Below are 19,895 nucleotides of genomic sequence, written 5' to 3'. Positions count from 1 at the left end.
AGAAGTAGGCCATCCAGCCCTTCGAGCCTGCCCCGCCATTCAATAAGATCATGGCTGATCTGTCGTGTCTCAGTTCCACATTCCCGCCCTCTCCCCATAACCCTTAATCCCCTCGCTTATCAAAAATCTGCTGTGCAGTGATAATCTGTTTTTAAAGGGTTTTATTTATTGGATATTGTTTTTGACTGGAACATCTGCTATATATTGGTTCAGGGTTATACATTATTTTGGTTGTTTTGGTTTTGCTTGTAATAAGTTATTGCTAATTTTTGTTCCATTATGTTAACACTATTAAACAAACTTTGTTTGATGAAACCCCCTAGTGGGTCTTTTGAATCACACCTGAAGTGGTAGTTAGCATGATTATCCTAGACAGATTCAAGATGCAAAACTTGTGATTCAGCGGGTTTCTTAAAGCAATTTGGAGTTTCTAACCTGAACCATAACAATTGTAATAAAAACAGAAAATCCTCAATATTCAGCAGATTGTGCAGCATCTGTGGCGCAAGAGTTATTGTTTCAACCCTGACTCTTCGTCAGATCAGTGAGAACAGTGGTTCGAAAAGTTTTGAAAAGGGCGAGCAACAAGTTGAAGCGTTAACTTGTTTCTCTCCACAGTTGATATTTGACCTGCTGAGTATTTCAGCATTTTCTATTTTTATTTCAGGTTTTCAGTATCCACAGTATTTTACTTTGTATTCATGTGAAGGAATTTTACTTTGTTTTTTGAACATGAATGATATTGGCAAGGTTATTTGTATTGCTGTTCCTAGTTATTCAGAGATGCTGATTAGGGCCTCCTTGAACAGCTGCAGTCCTTGTGCTGATTCTGCTGTGAGCGGTATTCCTAATAGGGTTGTTTGTTAGTCTACCACAGGGCATTGAATTGCTGAGTGTTGGATTGAATTCCTGTAGGTAGGACCAAGTGGATGATGGATTCCCTACTTTGAAGAGCATCCGTGAACCAGTTGACACTTGACTGCAGTTCAGCATCTTTCATGGTCGTTTTCTCTAACAAATCTTGTCATAGTAAGCGTTCAGCTATTTTGGATGAGTTCCTTGAAGCATCCGAGAGATTTGATGAGGTTATTGTGGCTGAAGATGAGCATCTGTACTTTCAACAGGCTCTTGATAAACTAGCAAATACCAGACTTGTCAGCAGAATTGGAACACTTGGGATTCAAGATGCAGTGGCATAAATCATACAAAATTGTTGAGTAACTCAAAGCAGAGATCAATGGTGGGTGCTTGCTTTTCAGAAAAAATATTCAGTGGTGTTCCCCTGGGTTGAAACGGTAGTGGAAACAGTTGCAATTATTGTTTTGAAAGGATGATGTCCCAAACATGCGAGTGGAAAACATTTAAAGCAAAATAGAAAATGAATGGTACTTTGGAGGGACAAAAAGTAGCCCTGCCTAAGAAAATGGATAGGAGCTGAAGTAGGCCGTTTGACCCTTTTGTTTTGAGCCTGCTTTGCTGTTCAACAAGAACATGGCTAATCATCTATCCCTCACTGCACCTTTTCTGCACTATCCCTATATCCTTTAATTTTCTTCGCACCCAAGCATGTATCTGCCACTGGCTAGAACGTACTTAATGACGGAGCATCCCAGCTCTCTGGGATAGCAAATGTCAAAGATTGATTGACAAGTGTCTGTGAAAAACTTCTTATCAATTTCCTATATCTCTAACCCCTTAATCTGAGAAAGAGTCCCTTTCGCTAACCACACCCTAATATATAAAAAAAAACCCTCAAACCTCCTACCTACCCATCAACACTCAACACTCCTGTCAAGGAACCCCAGATACCGATTTCCTTCCCCCCCGCCCCCCCCCCAGCAAGCCACCTACTACTTCCCAGTAAAATCACCACCCGCACAACCAATCCGGATACTTAGTCAACAACATGCGCACACAACCTCCCTAACTCAAAAACAAAAAAAAGAAACCTGTTCAGACACAATTACTCCCCAGTGCACACTCCATTCTGACATCTACCCAAACCCCGCAGGAACACAATCAAGTTCCCAACTTAATAGCCCCCTGTCCCGAACACACGCCACCTCAACAAACACCCCTCCCCCACCACCTAAAATATAGCAGAACCCACAAATCAAATGTCCGAACACTTTGGTAACATTTGTTCACCTGAAGAAATCTGAGAAAATGGGAACAGGAACTGGATGGAAACCCACAGGGAAGAGGCTAACCACCAAGAGCCATAGAATCAGAGACATACATTGAGGCTAGACCATTCTGCCTACCGAATCTGCTCCAACAACAATAACCACTAAAGATGGATTAATCCCATTTTGCTACATAGGTTCCAGAACAGGGAATATTAAGAGATCTGAATGTCCCACCCAAATGTTGGAAAATCTATATCCATGCATCCATTATGTTTATAGCTGCCTTTTTTCAAATTCAGGATGGAATTATCAGGACTGAAGGGTCTGGGCCCATACACACTTAAGTCTCATGAGAGCGCTCATGGACTTAATAGCTGCATTTTTTCTGGCATGCCCAACCTGGAATCGGGGTGGGTGAGGCTTGCAGAATGGCATTCTCCGTTGGCCTCGTGGTGGGATCTAACCACCTCGCTCGCTCAAGACTTGTAAAATTCCAGCAAACGTGCAGAATGACCTCTTTATCCTCCATTCTGTGATGCTTACCAAGGAAGGAGGAAACTGCATGAGTTGGTATGATCATTCATTGCTCAATTGGTGTCCTTTCATTAGCAATGATGCATTCTTGAGTTGGAGGGGGTGGGGAGGATTGGGGTTTTGCTTGATGTGCAAGTAGTGTATGGGCAAGAATCTGTTTGAGGGTTTCAGTAATGTTTGGCATGCGAGAAATGAGCTTTATTCTGAGTTCTGAAGGTGACTGCATGAGTGTGAGCTGACAGCTAAAAACAACGAGAGAAGAATGTGTCAATGCTTGTCATTTCATTGTTTTACACACTTACGTGGTTGTCTGAAGAAAACAGTGGTGAAGAAAGATTTCTAAGGTTCAATTGGATGGTTATTTGAGGGACTAAATGATCATGGTTTCAGTGTTTGGTATTGGCCACGTGAATCGCACAATCTGCTCATGCCCTGAAGTTTCCCAAATGCCTTAATTGACTACAAATATAATTTGTAAATGTTACTGATTTTTTTTTTTGAACCAAAACTAAGTTTATTCTTTTCCTTTGTAGGCTCTGGAAATGTACAAAGATGACTGGAATAAAGTATCTGAGCATGTTGGGAGCCGTACTCAGGACGAGTGTATATTGAACTTTCTGCGACTGCCCATTGAAGACCCTTATTTGGAAGATACTGACTCCTCACTTGGCCCTCTGGCCTTTCAGCCTGTGCCTTTCAGTCAGTCTGGGAATCCTGTGATGAGCACCGTGGCGTTTCTGGCCTCTGTTGTGGATCCCCGAGTGGCTGCAGCTGCTGCCAAGGCTGCTTTGGGTAAGCAGTGTTCTGCAGTCTGTGTTATCTGATGTTGTTTATGAAGGCCTGCTCTTTCAGTTTTGCCCCTTACCTGAGGTGTGGTGATGCTCCAATGAAATCACCAATTGTCAGTTCTCCTCAAAGGGGTGACCAGTCTTTTGTCATGTGGGATAATGGTGACTTCACCTTTAATGTGAACAAGCCCTGCTTCAAAATGAAGATTTAAAGTCAAACTGAAAGCAAGTTGAAGACAAAGAAGTCTGTTTACCTTAGCTTTAGATAATTCAACTAAAATGATAGGTCCACAAACCTTCACCAAGCAAGTTGTTTCTTTGAACAGTTCAGATTTGTTGTTTCCACTGCCTGACTCAAAGTAAGTTGCACCTTATTCAGAGTAGTGCAATTTCAAAGGTTCAAATGGGCAGGAAATAAAGTGAAAAAGTATGGCCCTATCTTCCATCAGGGTTTACCATTGGCTATCCTTTCCTACAGTGCTGTCTTGTTCTTCTCTGGCTTTCTTTAATTCATCTTTCATTATCTTCCTTCGGGCCTTCAATTTGCTTTATAAAAAATTGTGTGCCATTGTGCTTCCTGGCTATATTCCAGCTGGGATGGAGGGTAAGTCATCTATAAAATAGTTTGTGCTTGATATTTTTGAAATCCAATGAAGTTGTGTTCCGTCGTTGTCAAGCATTCAAGTTATTGATGTATTGTTAGATGCATGTTCTGGAATTTTATTTGGTTGACCTTTCGAGTGACAGACTTTTTGTTTGGTTATGAACTGAGCTTGTGTACATTCCTAACAAGTGATCTTTATTGGTCCAGTCGTGGCTTCTTGCACATTTTGCCCTTTTTGTTTTAGGAGCCACATTTTATAGCTGAAGTTGATAAGCATTGTTTTCAAAGAATAATAAGGTTGGGATGAAATTCAGTGTTGTTACATTGGCAGGCAGCATTTTAATAGAGTTCTGATCTTTGTGTCATTGATTTTTGGTATTCCCTGGTACTGTTTTTTTTGTTCACAAAAAACTTGCATGGATATAAAGGCAAAATACAGCAGATGCTGGAATTTGAAACAAAAACAAAAAATGCTGGAAAACTGAGCTAGTTTGGCAGCATCTATGGAGAGAGAAAATGGAGTTAATGTTTTAAGTCTGCATGACTTCTTCAGAGCTAAGAGCATGAAATGTGATGGATTGTATACTGTATGAGGGCTGGAGCAGAGTAGAAGCTCACTGAGTGGGAACTAGGAGAGATTGCAACTAAGGTGTGTAGATCACAAGACAGAGGAAGCATTAATGGCAGAGAACGTGCTAGTAGTTGCATTAGGTAAGGTACCAGTGTGTTATTGGGAGAATAGGTAGGTGCTCAGTGAAAGCAAAATCTTAAATACAAGCGATTGTATGCTCTGGTGGGGTGGGAGTGGTTTGCATTGGGATAAAAAAATTTGTTTTACTTAAAAAAAAAGTCCAGATGAGGAAAAGTCTAAAGTTATTCAACTTGGTGTTGAATCCTGAGGACTATAATGTGCTAATTAGAAGACGAGATGTTGCTCCTCTAGTTGGGCTTCACTGGAGCTTTGTAGGGTATCAAGGATGGACATGTGGGCGTGAGAGCAAGTTGCTGAGTTGAAATGGCAAGTGACAGGAAAGTTGCAGGTTGAGCAAAGGTGTTCCACAGAGTGGTCACCTGGTCTGTATTTAGTCTTCTGGGAGCAGCAAATACAATAGACCAAATTGAGGGAAATGCAAGTGAAATGTTGCTTCATCTGAAAGGAGCATTTGGGGCTTTGAACAGTGAGGAGGAAGGTAAAAGGGATTGTGTGGCAAGGAGATGAAAATTTTGTGGGGGTAAGGGAGGAGTGGACCAGGGCATTGTGAAGGGAGCAGTCTCTGACATGAGGGGTGAAGGGAAGGTGTTTTTTATGGTGGCATCATGCTGGAGTTGGTGGAGGATGATCCTTTGAAAGTGGAGATTGCTGGAATGGAAGTTAAGGACGAGGGAGGGGAGGAGGTGTGGGAAATGGGTTGACCTGGTTGAGTGCCCTGTCAACCACAGTGTGGACAACCTCTGAGGAAAAAGACAGACATGTCGGAAGTGCCATTTTTGAAGGTAGCAACGCCAGAATGTGACAAGTGGAAAAGCTGGGAGAATGGGATTGAGTCCATGCAGGATGTGGAGTGAGAGGAACTGTGGGAGTTGGTGGGCTTGGCATGCATCTTGAATGAATGAGCTGTCTATCACTGGAAATTAAGTCAGTGAGTCACAGAATAACACAGTGCAGAAGAGGCCATTTGGCCCATCAAATCTGAACCGATACGTGAGAACTGCTTGACCAACCTACCTACCTAATCTCAGCAGTTGGCATTTAGCCTTGAATATTATCTTGTGCCAAGGGCTCATCCAGGTACTTATTAAAGGATGAGTTAACTCCTCTCTATTTCCCTGGCAGCACATTCCAGGCTGTCATCATGCTCTGATCCTATATTACTTTCTGCACTGTGACATCACCTCCAAACTAGAGCATGAAGCAGCACTGATAGTCATTCACATCATGAAGAGTTCCAGGAGTATGCCTGAATAGGACTGGAACATAACCACAGAAGGACAGGTGTATCTGAACATCCCATTTAAAGACAGGTGTAACTGGGGGGCCCATGCAGGGTTATCCATGGCTACACCTTTTACTTACAGGAAGCAAGAAAACTTAAAGGTAACATTGTTGACTGACTGAACAAGTTCAGTCAGGCGGAGGTGAGTGGTGGTGGATGGGGATTATTCAGGCCTCTGCTCAAGGAAGAAGTGAGCCCTTTGAAACTCTGGCAGGGGATGAAAGTGTAGAGAGTTTGGACATCCAGGGTAAAAAGCAGACAGTTTGGGCCAGCAAAAATCTATGCCCCCCTGGTTATTGAACCCCCTGAGGGGAAAAATTCCTTCCTATCCATATTTCTCAATTTTTTAACACCTTGAGCAGGTCCCCATTCCACCTTCTGTGCTCAAAGGAAGAGGGCAATCGTATCAGTCCCAGCACTTAAACAGATGTCCTTCAGTATTGTCTTGGTCCAACCATCTATTTCATCAGTGACCTCCTCTCCAGTAGGAGGTCGGAAGTGGGATGCTTGTTAATTGCATGATTGGCTATGACTTGGACACTGAAGCAGTCTGTGCTTGTATGCAGCAAGACCTGGGCAACACTTGGGCCAATCTGTGGCAAACTGCATTTGCACCACAAGTGCCAGATAATGGCCACCTCCAAATAGAGAACCTAACCATCTCCCCTGGACCTTCAATGCAGCTAGAAATTCTACATTGAGTATTCTAACTCCTCAAAGCCTCTTCATCAACTGAGTCACAAGTTAGGAGCATGATGGAATACTGTCCACTTTGGTGAACGCAGCACAAATAACACTCTAACCTCAGCATCATCCAGGGAAAATGGCCCACTTCATTGGCACTGCATCCACCACTTTAAACATTTAAATCCTTCACCATGCACATTGTGTGTACCGTGTACACAAGACGTACAGCATCAACTTGCCAAGGTTCCTTTGACAGCATTTGTGAAACTCATGATCTCTTCCACCTTAAAGGACATGATCTCTCATCCCATGAAGGATGAGGACAGGACAGTGGGTGCATGGGAACACCAACTGAAAGTTTTTTCCAAGTAATACCAGCCTAACATGGAACTATATTGTCATTCCTCACAATGGTTGGTTCAAAACCATGGAACATCTTCCTTCAAAGTTCTGTTGGAATACCCATACCAGCTAAATGTAGCAGTCATCAAGGTGGCTCACCTACATCTTTTTGAGGCAATTTGTAGTAAGTAGTAAATGCTTACCTTGCCAGTGATCTAACATCCCATGAATGAGCAACAAAAATCCATTTTCATTATGCACATCTTTCAATCACTTCTTGGTTATGTGAACAATGCTGTAGAGTTATTTTATTCTTGTTTTATCTTGTGTTTAAATTGGGATAAGAGTTAGGATGGTGAAGGGCAACAGCTGCCTACAATGTATATGCTGTTGTAAACAAATCAACTAAGTTCTCAGGCATCATCTTGGGCTCCCTCAGACCCCAGTAGGAGGGACAAAACGTGGATAAAAATATTTTTTCTTCTGTAAGCCTCTCTAAGGGAGGCAAGGCATGGGAGACATGTTGCTTTGTCACCAGGGTAAATGTGTGCATTTACTGAGCCAGATTTGTCAAATTTGGTTGATGGATCTTTAAAATATTAATGAGACAACAACGAACAGTCCTTGTCTGACCTTGTTAGAGCTTTACTGTTTAATGAGCTGTCGGCCTTCACTCTGCCACACATGATCAAGACAGATTAATGTGAAGCTTGTCTTTGGCTGTAACAATGGAATTGAATAAATGGAATAATTTGTCTGATTGTTTTGTTACCTTCTCTTCAGAAGGGCGTATTTTTGTTGAAATTTCATATCCTGGAAGATGATGCCTGAACAACTGTGGTGACCTGCTTTTACTGCTGGAGCCAGCAGGAAAGAAGACACACAATTTATTTAACCCCTGTAATTACTGCAATTTGAGAGAATTGTGAGTAATTGGAATAGGCATATCAATGGGAAAGTTGTTTTTTGTGTTAGGTGTGTCCTTTAGCTGCATGCTTCATACCAGAAGATCTGGTTGATCTCCTTTCTGAATTTCAAATCCAGAGATCCTCCTCTTAAACAACTTTGGCTTGCTGTCACTTGGCTTTAGCACCACCTGAAAAACCTGCCTTTTCAACACAAGGATACATTAGAGAATTTGGGATAGCTCTCCTTGGAGAGAAGAAGAATGACAGGAGATTTCATAAAGCAGCTCAAAATCATGAGAGGAGTGCTGGACAGGATAAAAAGGTAGAAACTGGTTCTCTTCGCAAAGGGATGAAGAACAGGAGGGCACAGATTTCAGGTGATTTAGAAAATCAGCAAATATGGTTTTTTTACACGAAAATTTTAGTGGTAAGGGTCTCATGCATTGCCTGGAAGTGTGGTGGAGACACATTGGGTATCAAGGAAGCACTAGGTGATTACTGAATAGAAACAATATACAAGGGTACAGGGAAAAAGCAGGAGTGGCACTAAGCCATAATGCATGTTTGGAGAGCTCATGCAAACACACTGGACCAAATGGCAGCCTCCTGTACCATAACAGTGCTGTGATTCTATGACTTACATAACCTCCTGTTATGCTTTTCTTCACTTAGCAATACACTCTTTATCTTTTGAACTCTAGGATATTACTACTACAACTAGCTGTGAGAAATTAATTTTTTAAAATTCACTTTACAAGGATGTGGGTGCTGCTGGCTAGATCGAAATTTATTGCCCTTGAGAAGGTGACTGTGAGCTGACTTCTTGAACTGCTGTAGTCCCTGAGATGTGGGTACAACTTCAGTTCTGTTAGAGATTGAGTTCCAGGATTTTTACCCAGTAACAAGTGAAGGAACAGTGAGATATTTCCAAGTCAGGATGATGAGTGATGGTGTTCCCAGATACGTGCTGCTTTTGTCCATTTAGATGATAGTGGTCCTAAATTTGGAAGGCGCTGTCTAAGTTTTTAAGTTCACTTAGTGTTGCAAGCAGACTTACATGAAGTTACTTTGAAAATCCCCCAGTCGCCACACTGTGGCACCTGTTCGGGTACACTGAAGGAGAATGGCCAATGCACCTAACCAGCACGTCTTTTGGCTGTGGGAGGAAACCCACGCAGATACAGAGAGAACGTGCAATCTCCTCACACAGTGACCCAAGCCGGCAATTGAACCTGGGCCCCTCGTGCTGTGAGGCAGTGGTGTTAACCACTGTGCCTTCCCTAAAAGGAATCTTGGCAAGTTCCTGCAGTCAGTGCTGGATTCAGGCATAAGCTCACAAAGCTACAGCATGGGGCCTCTCAAAATTTCAGAAGGTTTACAATGAAGAGGGCATTTAAGAGCGAATACCAGAAAAGAGAAAGAAAGCTCCAGATTGAAGGGCAACTCAAAAAATTACCAAAAGTTGACAGTTACTTTACTCCAGAAACAGTTAAGGATCCACAAACCCAAGGTGATCCGCAAGGTGGTCCAAAACAAGTATTGTTCCCAGGGTATACTATATTATAATCTGAGAGAGATCAAGTCAGCGAAATGCTAAATATGTAATCAGTAAATGTATTCATTTGAAAATAATTTGTATTTTTCATTTTAAATACCTTGCTATTAAATAATTAAAAGGCATAATTATGTTTTCAATTTTTTTGTGGTGACCCAAGGTCCTGTTTTGGTACACACCTTTGAGACCTTGTGGTGTAACTTTTTAACAAGGGACCTCCGAGCTTTATGTAGCTTAAGGCCTCACCAAGTCTAAATCCGGCACTGCCTGCAGTGCATCTTGCATACTGCTGCTACTGTGGTCGTGGTGGGGGGGCTGAATGTTTGTTGACAGCATAGCAATCAATCTGGCTTCTTTGCTTGGGATGATGTCAAGCTCCCTGGTGGTGTTGAAGCTGTGTTCATCCAGGCAAGTGGAAAGTAGTCCATTATACTCATGACTTGTGCCTTGTAGATGGTGGACAAGCTTTGGTCATCACAGTATTTATCTGGCTAGCCCACTTCAGTTTTTAGTCAGCGGTAACCCAGTGGGGGATTGAGCAATGGTAATGCCAGTGAATGTCGAGGGTTGATGGTTAAAGCCTCTCTTGCTGGAGATGTCATTGCTTGGCACTTATGTGGTACAAATGTTACTCGTCACCCAAACCTGGTTGTTGGAAATGTGTCTTTGTGATTCCAAACCACAACAATGCAGCCAATGTTTAAACCTTGTTAGGATTTTTGTTTAGAGAAGAGTTTTTGTGCATAATTCCTGAGTGTTCTGGTAGTATAATTGTATTTTGGTCAGGAGATCACAGCCATCCATCTGACTGGATAATCAGTTGTTCTTTGTTTCCTATGAGGTTTCAGGAGATGCAGGGACTTGACTCTTTAATGTTATGTTTCCTATTGACCAACTTATGCTGCAGTGTGCTCTATGTTTTTGCCTTTAAGTGGGAAGCGTGGCTATCATCTTTTATTCATGCTATCATTCTATCACAGAAGGAGTGTGATGGATAATGGTTGTCTGATTATAACCAACAATTTTAAATTACAAAAGTTGGTAACCAGGCACGGTAATAAGATGTGTAAATGGAACTTTTTTGGAGCACTAATAGTTTGAATAAGGGGATCAAGGGTTATGGGGATGAGAAAATATCAGCCATAATTGAATGGCAGAGCAGACTCGATGGGTCGAGCGGCCTTATTCTGTTCCTGTGTTTTATGGTTTAAAAGAATTCAATATTTTGCAACACAGTTGATTGTAACTGTAGCCACAATGCATGGTGTTTTTAATCTGTTAAGATTTTAATGCATTTCTGGGTTGCATATAGTAAAAAGGGACTATAACAGTTGGATTTATAAGAATGCCTGGGTGAGGAGTAGAGCATTGTTATGTTAGTTAGAGGTGTTTTGGAGTAATTATATTTCTCTTCACAGAGGAATTTTCCCACGTGAGGGAAGAGGTGCCAGTTGAACTGGTGGAGGCTCATGTAAAGAAGGTACAAGAGATGGCCCGGTCTTCTGGGAAAGTGGATCCTTCATATGGCCTGGAAAACAGTGGCATTGCAGGCACTGCCCCAGAGGAACCAGAGAAAACAGGTAAGTTAAAATGCCTTCAATGCTTTTTTTCCTACAAATGCACACTTCTATATTCAAGACAAGACTCCCTTACCCTGTTGGTGGTGATGTGACTATGTACGGCCATTGTGATTTGTATGAGGCTAAGTTTCCCCTGCCCCACGCCACTGTCTATGCTGCTCTTGCTTTATAAGAGAGCTGCATTTAAAAACAAACTTGTGTTCCCAAGCAGTATTCTGGCTGATTTTCAGCTTGAAGTTAGTTTCACAAAGAAACAAAATATTGCAAATGCTAAATCTAAAATAAAAGCAGGACTGTTGAAGTACAAGAGCAGTATCTGTGGAGTGTGAAACCGAGTTGATGTCACAGATCTGTGATCTTTCATCAGAATCAAGGAATGATAGATAGGTAATAGTTTGTGAGCAAATGAAGGGGAGGGAGGGAATTGTGGGGGCAGGATGGAAAAATAAAAAGCAAGGCTTCTGATGGAGTGCAGGGTGGGAGACAAGGTCTCATGGTGCAAAACCCAAGGAAGGAGTGTTTGAACCCTTGCATGCTGAGAAAGGAGATAAAAGGGCAAGCGTTGTATCTCCTGCACTTGCGTGGAAAGGGAGGAGATATTGGGGATGACTGCGGAGTGGATTGGAGGGAATAGTCTCTTGGTAATGCTGAGAGGGAGAGGATGGGGAAGATGTTTGGTGATAGCATTGCACTGGAGGTGGCAGAAATAGTGCAGGATAATCCCTTTAACACAGGCTGGTAGGTGGAAGGTGATGGGATGAGAGTAAAAGTCCCTCAAATAGATAGGAAACAGTGCAGGACCCTGACAACCACACTGAGGAAAGTGAGAATTGAAAAAATATCAGAAGATGTTACTTTCCATAAAGTGCTTACTTTGCTGAGAACAAATATACTAGGTGACAGCTTTGTTACACATATCTGTTCAATTCATAAGCATGACCTTGAGCTTCCTGTTGCTTGTCACTGCAATTTTCAACCTTGCTTCCAGTCTGATGTTTCCTTAACCTGCTGTGGTGTTCCACTGAAGCTCAATGCGAGTTTGAGGAACAGCACTTAGCCTTTCGACTCGGACCGCTAGACCTTTCTGGATTCAACTTTGAGTTTAAAAATTTCAGATCATAACCTCTGCTCTTTTGTTTATCTGTTTTATTGTTTTTTTTTTAGTTTCATAACTTATTTTTTCACTTTGAATAAGAGCATCTATCCATTGACACCTCATTTGGATAGATCTTTTGTTTCTTTACCCACACTTGCTTAGCCAAATAGAATAATTTGTGGTTTGGGGCCCTGTCAATTGAAAACTCACCCTGTGACTTTGAGTTTAATCTCCCCAAGTTAATTGATTAAATATGCAACATAGTTTTTTGTTCTGAAGCAATCTTTTCATTTATATCTTGTCTTAATTAGAATGCTATCATTGACACTAATTTGCCTTAGTTCCAGCAGCAATTATGACTTTTTAGAAATCTGCTGTTCATAATAAATGACATATTTAACCTACCTTTAAGGCTTGCAGTGAAATTAAATTTGCTGTTGTCGTGGTTATGGCTTGGTATTGGAGCAGTGTGGGAAATTTTTCTCCTTTGCTTCTCCACTCATCTCTCTCCTTCTGGACTGTATGAAATGTATTGAGCACCTGCCAGACATTTTGCAGTATGACCTGCTGTTGGGAGGAATGCAGTAACTCTTAACTAATTGCTTAGAATGAAAAATCATGTTGTGGAGCATCATGCACGTGTGCTGCATGCATTGGAGCTACACTGACTGATGGGCAAATACCCCACACAGTGTAGCACTGAACTGTCTCAACACAATTGCTGATTAGTGCTTCGCTGGGGACTATCTGGGACACTGTGAGAAGTAAAAATTAGCTGGGTGTTCTGTTGCCTGTCTGAAGTCTCACCTCCCAACCCTACGTCCTGATCTACTGAATCCCACGGGAAGCACTGAAGGGCATTCTAGGGGCAAAGTCAATTCTGTTTCTTCAGTGCTGCAAACCACCTGGTCTTTGCAGCTTCTGCCATCATCTTTAAAGAAATTTAAATCTGTGAAATTAGCTGACTCTTGTGGATTCCTTGAAATTAAAGTGTTGACATTTGACTGCTAATGTGACTGAGTACAAGTGACATGCTGATAATTGCTGCTTTGATTTGTTTCCCTGTGCCCTCTATAAATAGTGACTTACTAGATAAGGAATTGCAGATAGGGACATTCTTTATTGAGAAAGCTGCTTGAAGTCAGTTTATTTTATTTTTGTCACAGTTGCTTGTAATTTCCTGATTGAAATTTAATGTCTAAGTTTGTGGAGCAATAAAGTTTTTTTGGCCTTCAGCTTTCAGGAGGGCAGAAATGATCCCAACCATTAAGTGATTTTTAAGAGTTATAAATAATGAGGTGTTGTTGAGTTGAGAGCTAGTACTGGTCACTGAGCACAGGAGTTGGAAGAGAATGGAACTTGGTTTGAGCAACACAGTTGAGAATCTGCTGACTTTCTTCATATGGCTAGAGTGAATGTTGGACCCTTGGAAGACGAGGGGGGGATTTAGCAGTGGGTAATGAGGAAATGGCTGAGACTTTAAATAAGTTTTTTGTCGGTGTTCACCGAGGAGGACACAAATAGCTTACCGAATATTAAAGATAGTGGAATGGTAGGAGGTGAGGTCCTTAATACAATTACTGTCACTAAGAGGTAGTGCTTGGTAGACTAATGGGACTGAAGGTGGACAAGTCCCCAGGACTGGATGGAATGCATCCCAGGGTTCTGAAAGAAATGGCAGAAGTAATAACAGATGCCTTAGTAATTATTTGTCAAAATTCGCTGGACTCTGGGAAAGTGCCGGAGGATTGGAAAACAGCTAATGTTATGCTGCTGCTTAAAAAAGGTAGCAGACAAAAGGCAGGGAATTATAGGCCGGTTAGCTTAACGTCCGGAGGTGGAAAAATGTTAGAGTCCATCATCAAAGAAGAATTAGCAAGACACCGAGAAGAGAATGGTTTGATCAAGCAGATGCAGCACAGATTCGTGAAGGGGAAATCGTGTTTAACAAATTTATTGGATTTCTATGAGGATGTCTCTAGTGCTGTAGACCAAGGGGAACTGGTGGATGTGGTGTTTTTAGATTTCCAGAACGCATTCGATAAGGTGCCTCACAAAAGGTTGCTGCAGAAGTACAGAGAGTTGGGGGTAAAGTGTTAGCGTGGATTGAGGATTGGCTATCTAACAGGAAGCAGAGAGTTGGAATTAATGGGTGCTTTTCTGATAGGCAGTCGGTGATTAGTGGAGTGCTGCAGGGATCAGTGCTGGGGCCTCAACTGTTTACCATTTACATAGGTGACCTGGAGGAGGGGGCTGAATGTAGGGTAACAAAATTTGCTGATGACATGAGGATGAGTGGAAAAGCAAATTGCGCGGAGGGTGCAGAAAGTCTGCAGAGAGATCTGGGTAGGCTGAGTGAGTGGGCGAGGACCTGGCAGATGGAGTATAACGTCAGCAAATGTGAGGTTATCCACTTTGGTAGAAATAACAGTAGGAGGGATTATTATTTTAAAGGGTCAAAAGCTGCAGCATGCTACAGTGCAGAGGGACCTGGGGGTCCTTGTGCACGAATCACAAAAACTCAGTCTGCAGGTGCAGCAGGTGATCAAGAAGGCAAATGGAATGTTGGCCTTTATAGCGAGGGGGATGGAATATAAAAGCAGGGAGGTCTTGCTGCAACTGTATGGGGCACTGGTGAGGCCGCAACTGGAGTACTGTGTGCAGTTTTGGTCCCCTTATTTGCGAAAGGATATATTGGCCTTGGGGGGAGTACAGAGAACGTTCACCAGGCTTATTCCGGAGATGAGGGGGTTAGCTTATGAAGAGAGTTTGAATCGACTGGGCCTGTAGTTTAGAAGGCTGAGGGGGGATCTTATAGAGACTTGCAAGATAATGAAGGGGCTAGATAGGGTCGAGGTAGAGAGATTCTTCCCGCTTAGAAAGGAAAACAGAACTAGAGGGCACAGTCTCAAAATAAGGTGGGGGGGGGTACAGTTTAGAACGGAGTTGAGGAGGAACAACTTCTGTCAGAGGATAGTGAATCTCTGGAATTCTCTGCCCATTGAAGTGGTGGATGCTACCTCGTTGAATATCTTTAAGTCACAGGTAGATAGATTTCTGATAGACAAGGGAATTAAGGGTTATGGGGAGAAAGCAGGAAAATGGAATGATCCACTTCAGATCAGCCATGACCTTATTGAATGGTGGGGCAGGCTCGAAGGGCTAGATGGCCTACTCCTCCTATTTCTTTATGTTCTTATGTCAAGATGTGAAGTGGATGACAAATGGATGTTGATTATTACTTTTAGTTGCTTTCCTGTTAAGTTCTCACGACCTATCCTTTCCCTAAGTAAATATTCACTATGAAGGTTCACTGCACAAGAGAGTATTCTGTCCAGTGTGTCCTTGGCGAAACGAATCGGAAATTAATCCTACTTTCACCTTTTTGTCCTGGTGGTGCAAGCTTCTGTAGCCATTGATCTGCCACTGGCTCTGCACACATGTTTTGTGTCTTCTTTGCATCATACTTCATGGGTGGCACCTTGGTTTGCACTGCTGCCTCTCAGCGCCAGGGACCTGGGTTTGATTCCTGACTTGGGTCATTGTCTGTGTGGAGTTTGCATGTTCTCCGTGTGTCTGCATGGGTTTCCTCCGGGTGCTCTGGTTTCCGCCCACAGTCTGATCGATGTGCTGGTTGGGTGCATTGACCCGAACGGGCACCAGAACGTGGCTACTAGGGGAATGTACAGTAACTTCATTGCAGCGTTAATGTAAGCTTTACTTGTGACTAATAAATAAATAAACTGAACTAAACTTTTATTTCTCATTTTTGTAGAAAGGTTATGTTGTGGTATAGTTTCATTGTTTCAGCACACTTTTGGTGAGTCAAATGACTTGGCTACATGAGCCTCAACATACAGCCTTTTATTCAAACACAGAACATCTATACATATTAACTTCTTATAAGCCATTTTGGAAAGGGGAGGAGACCGTTCTAATCCAGAATGGTATAACTGATTACCTTCTCGTTTTTTTCCTCTGTTCTCGAGTGTGCTGAAGTTTTTTTTTGTGCATTGGCAATCAACTGAAGTCAGGTTGTGCCATGCAGACCAGGAATTGAACTTCGAATATTTTGGGTAGAGAACGTGGTTACATTCTACATGCACCAACTCAGCCAGCTCTGAACCTAAGAATTTTTCTCTGTTGAAAATGTTTAAAAAAATCTTAGCTGTACATCATACATGTTTTGCTATTGTATGGGGGTGACTGGTCTTTAGGATTTAAAAAATTTTCTTCTGCCCATTCATTATACTAATGCACACGACTCCAAATCACCGACAGCATTCTTTCAGAGGAAGCAAAGCCTTTGGTCATGGTATTCATGAGACCTGGGTAGCTTCCTGCCAGCTGGCGTTTTGCTGTGATACTTTTCGTGTCCCTTCCATCACGCTTGGCCTGACCCGTCGAAAAGGTTCAACCATCTCCTCTCATCAAACTGCAACTGGGTAATTGGCTCTGATATGCTGGCATCTGCATGCAGCGAAGTGAGCTGTTGTAAGGTCCTTTTCCTGTTCTTAATTCTGGAAGCATGATGTTTGTTTAAAAGCTTTTTTTGCATGTATGGTTTTGAAACTGATGAGCTGCAGATAATTGTCCATGTTTAAGTGCACTCTAATGCTTTGGTTACCAATTGCCAGCAGTGTTTCCCAGCTTGTCATAAAATATAGTATCTAAAATAAGTCATTGGATGTGCAAATCTTGAAGGGTTTCCTCCACCACTGTTAACTGATTTTTTTTAAGCCCTCTTGTTGCAATGAAACACTTTCAGGATTTTATCAGAGCACTTCAAATGCTTTGGAGAGAAACATGGTAGCCATTTAATGCGTTGCCAGATGTCTCAGTGCATTGAGTGGTGTTGGTGGAGGGCATATTCCCTTTTTAGCATTTCATGTCAAGTTTTGAGATAAAATTTGACTTTGTTGAACATATGATTTCAGTGGGTTGGATCTCCAACAATGATGAGATAGAGACTCTGGTGAACTGGTGTGGCAACAATAATCTCTCCCTCAATGTCAACAAAACGAAGGAGATTGTCATCGACTTCAGGAAGCGTAAAGGAGAACATACCCCTGTCTACATAAATGGGGATGAAGTAGAACGGGTCGAGAGCTTCAAGTTGTTTGATGTCCAGATTACCAACAACCTGTTCTGTTTCTCTGTCTGTCTCTGTCTGTCTCCTCCTCCTCCTCCTCCTCCTCCTCCTCCTCCTCCTCCTCCTCCTCCTTCTTCCCCCCCCCCCCCCCACACACACACCATGCTGACACTATAATTAAGAAAGCCCACCAGTGCCCCTACTTAGAAGACTAAAGAAGTTTGGAATGTCAGCTATGACTCTATCCAACTTCTACAGATGCACCATAGAAAGCGTTCTTTTTGGTTGCATCATAGCTTGGCATGACTCCTGTTCTGCCCAAGACCACAAGGAACTGAAAAAGGTTGTGAATGTAGCCCAATCCATCATGCAAACCAGCCTCCAGTGTCTACACTTCCCACTGCTTCAGCAAAGCAGCCAGCATAATTAAGGACCCCACGCACCCCAGACATCATCTCTTCCACCTTCTGTCAGGAAAAATATATAGAAGTCTGAAGTCAGGTACCAACCTACTCAAGAACAGTTTCTTCCCTGCTGCCATCAGACTTTTGAATGGACTTACCTTGCATTAAGTTGATCTTTCTCTACACCCTCGTTTTGACTGTAACACTACATTCTGCACTGTCTCCTTTCCTTCTCTATGAACAATATGCTTTGTTTGTATAGTGCGCAACAAACAATACTTTTTGTTATGTTAATACATGTGACAATAATAAATCAAATCAAATTTTTTGACCGTGAGGCAAGTTTGTGCAACAATCCAAAACCTGTAGTTTTGTCTCTTCATACATCCCAGGAGAAACAGTGAATACCTAGGATTGAGTTCCCTCATCTCTTACAGGGAAAAAAGGCAGATTTGGTTCAAAGAATTTTCTGTCCCATATTGCTCCTAGCTGAAGAGTTCAACTGTCCTGAGGTAGCGTGAGAGGGAAGAACTGAGGGAGATCAATATTAATAAAGAAATAGTGCTGAGAAAATTCATGGGATTGAAGTCGGATAAATTCCCAGGGCCTGATGATATACATCCCAGAGTACTTAAGGAAGTGGCTGTAGAAATAGTGGATGCATTGGTGGTCATCTTGCAGGATTCTATCGACTCTGGAACCGTCCCTGTAGATTGAAGGATAGCTAATGTTGCTCTAATATTCAAAAAGGAGTTTGAGAGAAACAGGGAATTATAGACCAGTAAGTCTAACATTGATAGTGGGAAGAATTCTCAAATCCATTATCAAGGGCTATATAACATAGCATTTGGAAAGCGGTGACCGAATCAGACAGTGTCAGCATAGATTTATGTAGGGGAAATCATGCTTGAAAAATCTGTTGGAATTTTTTAAAGATGTAACTAGTAGAGTTGCAGGAGTAAGTGTGGTATATTTGGACTTTTAGAAAGCTTTTGACATAGTCCCGCAAAACAGATTATTGCGCAAGATTAAAGCGCTTGGGACTGGGGGAAGTATATTGAGATGGATGGAAAACTAATTGACGGAGAATAGGAATTAATGGGTCCTTTTCAAATTGGCAGGCAGTAACTAGTGGGATGCCGCAGGGATTGGTGTTGGGACCCCAGCTTTTGCAATATGTATTGATGATTTGGATGAGGGGGAGAAAAGTAACATCTCAAAGTTGCAGATGATACCAAGTTGGGTGAGAGGGTGAACTGTGACGAGGATGCATAGATCTTTCAGCACGAGCTGGACAGATTGGGTGAGTGGGTAAATCAATGGCAGATGCAGTATAATTTTGGATAAATGTGAGGTTATTCACTTTGGAAGCAAAATGAAGAAAACAGATTACTACCCGAATGGCTGTAACTTGGGAGAAGGAAGTGTGCATTGGGACCTGGGTGTCCTTGTGCACAAGTCACTGAAGGTAAGCATGCAGGTGTAGCAGGTGGTAAAGAAGGCAAATGGTATGTTGGTTTTCATTGCGAGAGATTTTGAGTGTAGATGCAGGGATGTGTTGCAATTATACTGGGCCTTGGTGAGGCCACACTTAGAATATTGTGTACGGTTTTGGTCTCCTTTTGAGGAAGCATGTTCTTGCTCCCAAGGAGTGCAGCGAAGTTTTACTGGGCTGATTCCGGGGACAGTGGGACTGATGTATGAGGGGAGATTGACTAGATTAGGATTGTTTTCGCTGGAGCTCAGATGAATGAGGGGGAAATCTCATAAAGTTAGCAAATTCTAACAGGACTAGACAGGGTAGATGCAGAAAGGATGTTCCCGATACTGGGGGTGTCCAGAACCAGGGATCACAGTCTGAGGGTACAGGGTAGACCATTTAGGACAGAGGTAAGGAGATATTTCTTCACCCAAAGTGTGTTGAGCCTGTGGAATTCATTTCCATAGGAAGTAGTTGATGCTGAAACATTGAATGTATTCAAGAGGCGGCTAGATATAGCACTTGGGGTGAATGGGATCAAAGGTTATGGGGAGAAAGCAGGATTAGGCTTTTAAGTTGGATGATCAACCATGAATGTGATGAATGGTGGAGTGGGCTGAAAGGTCTTTTCCTGCTCCTATCTTCTATGTTCAAAGATTACCAGCAAACGTCGTTGTGTTGTTCACCAAAATGCTGCTTGAA

At 42.3% G+C, this 19,895-nt stretch overlaps 1 protein-coding gene across 1 annotated transcript in view; it reads left to right on the top strand.

Annotated features, from left to right (window-relative positions):
* The window catches only part of LOC145346764 (SWI/SNF complex subunit SMARCC1-like), a 174,649-nt gene that overhangs the window by 90,100 nt on the left and 64,654 nt on the right, over positions 1-19,895 (top strand). Inside the window, exons 20-21 of the mRNA XM_080194463.1 lie at positions 3,197-3,455; positions 10,960-11,121. Of these exons, the coding sequence (XP_080050589.1) occupies positions 3,197-3,455; positions 10,960-11,121 (421 nt within the window). The remainder of the gene's footprint in view (positions 1-3,196; positions 3,456-10,959; positions 11,122-19,895) is intronic.

This window comes from Carcharhinus amblyrhynchos, chromosome 8 (assembly GCF_965287045.1).
Source record: "Carcharhinus amblyrhynchos chromosome 8, sCarAmb.v2.hapA, whole genome shotgun sequence".
Taxonomy (NCBI): Eukaryota; Metazoa; Chordata; class Chondrichthyes; order Carcharhiniformes; family Carcharhinidae; genus Carcharhinus; species Carcharhinus amblyrhynchos.
Note: the sequence above shows the minus strand (reverse complement) of the source record. Positions and strands in the feature narration are given on the sequence as shown.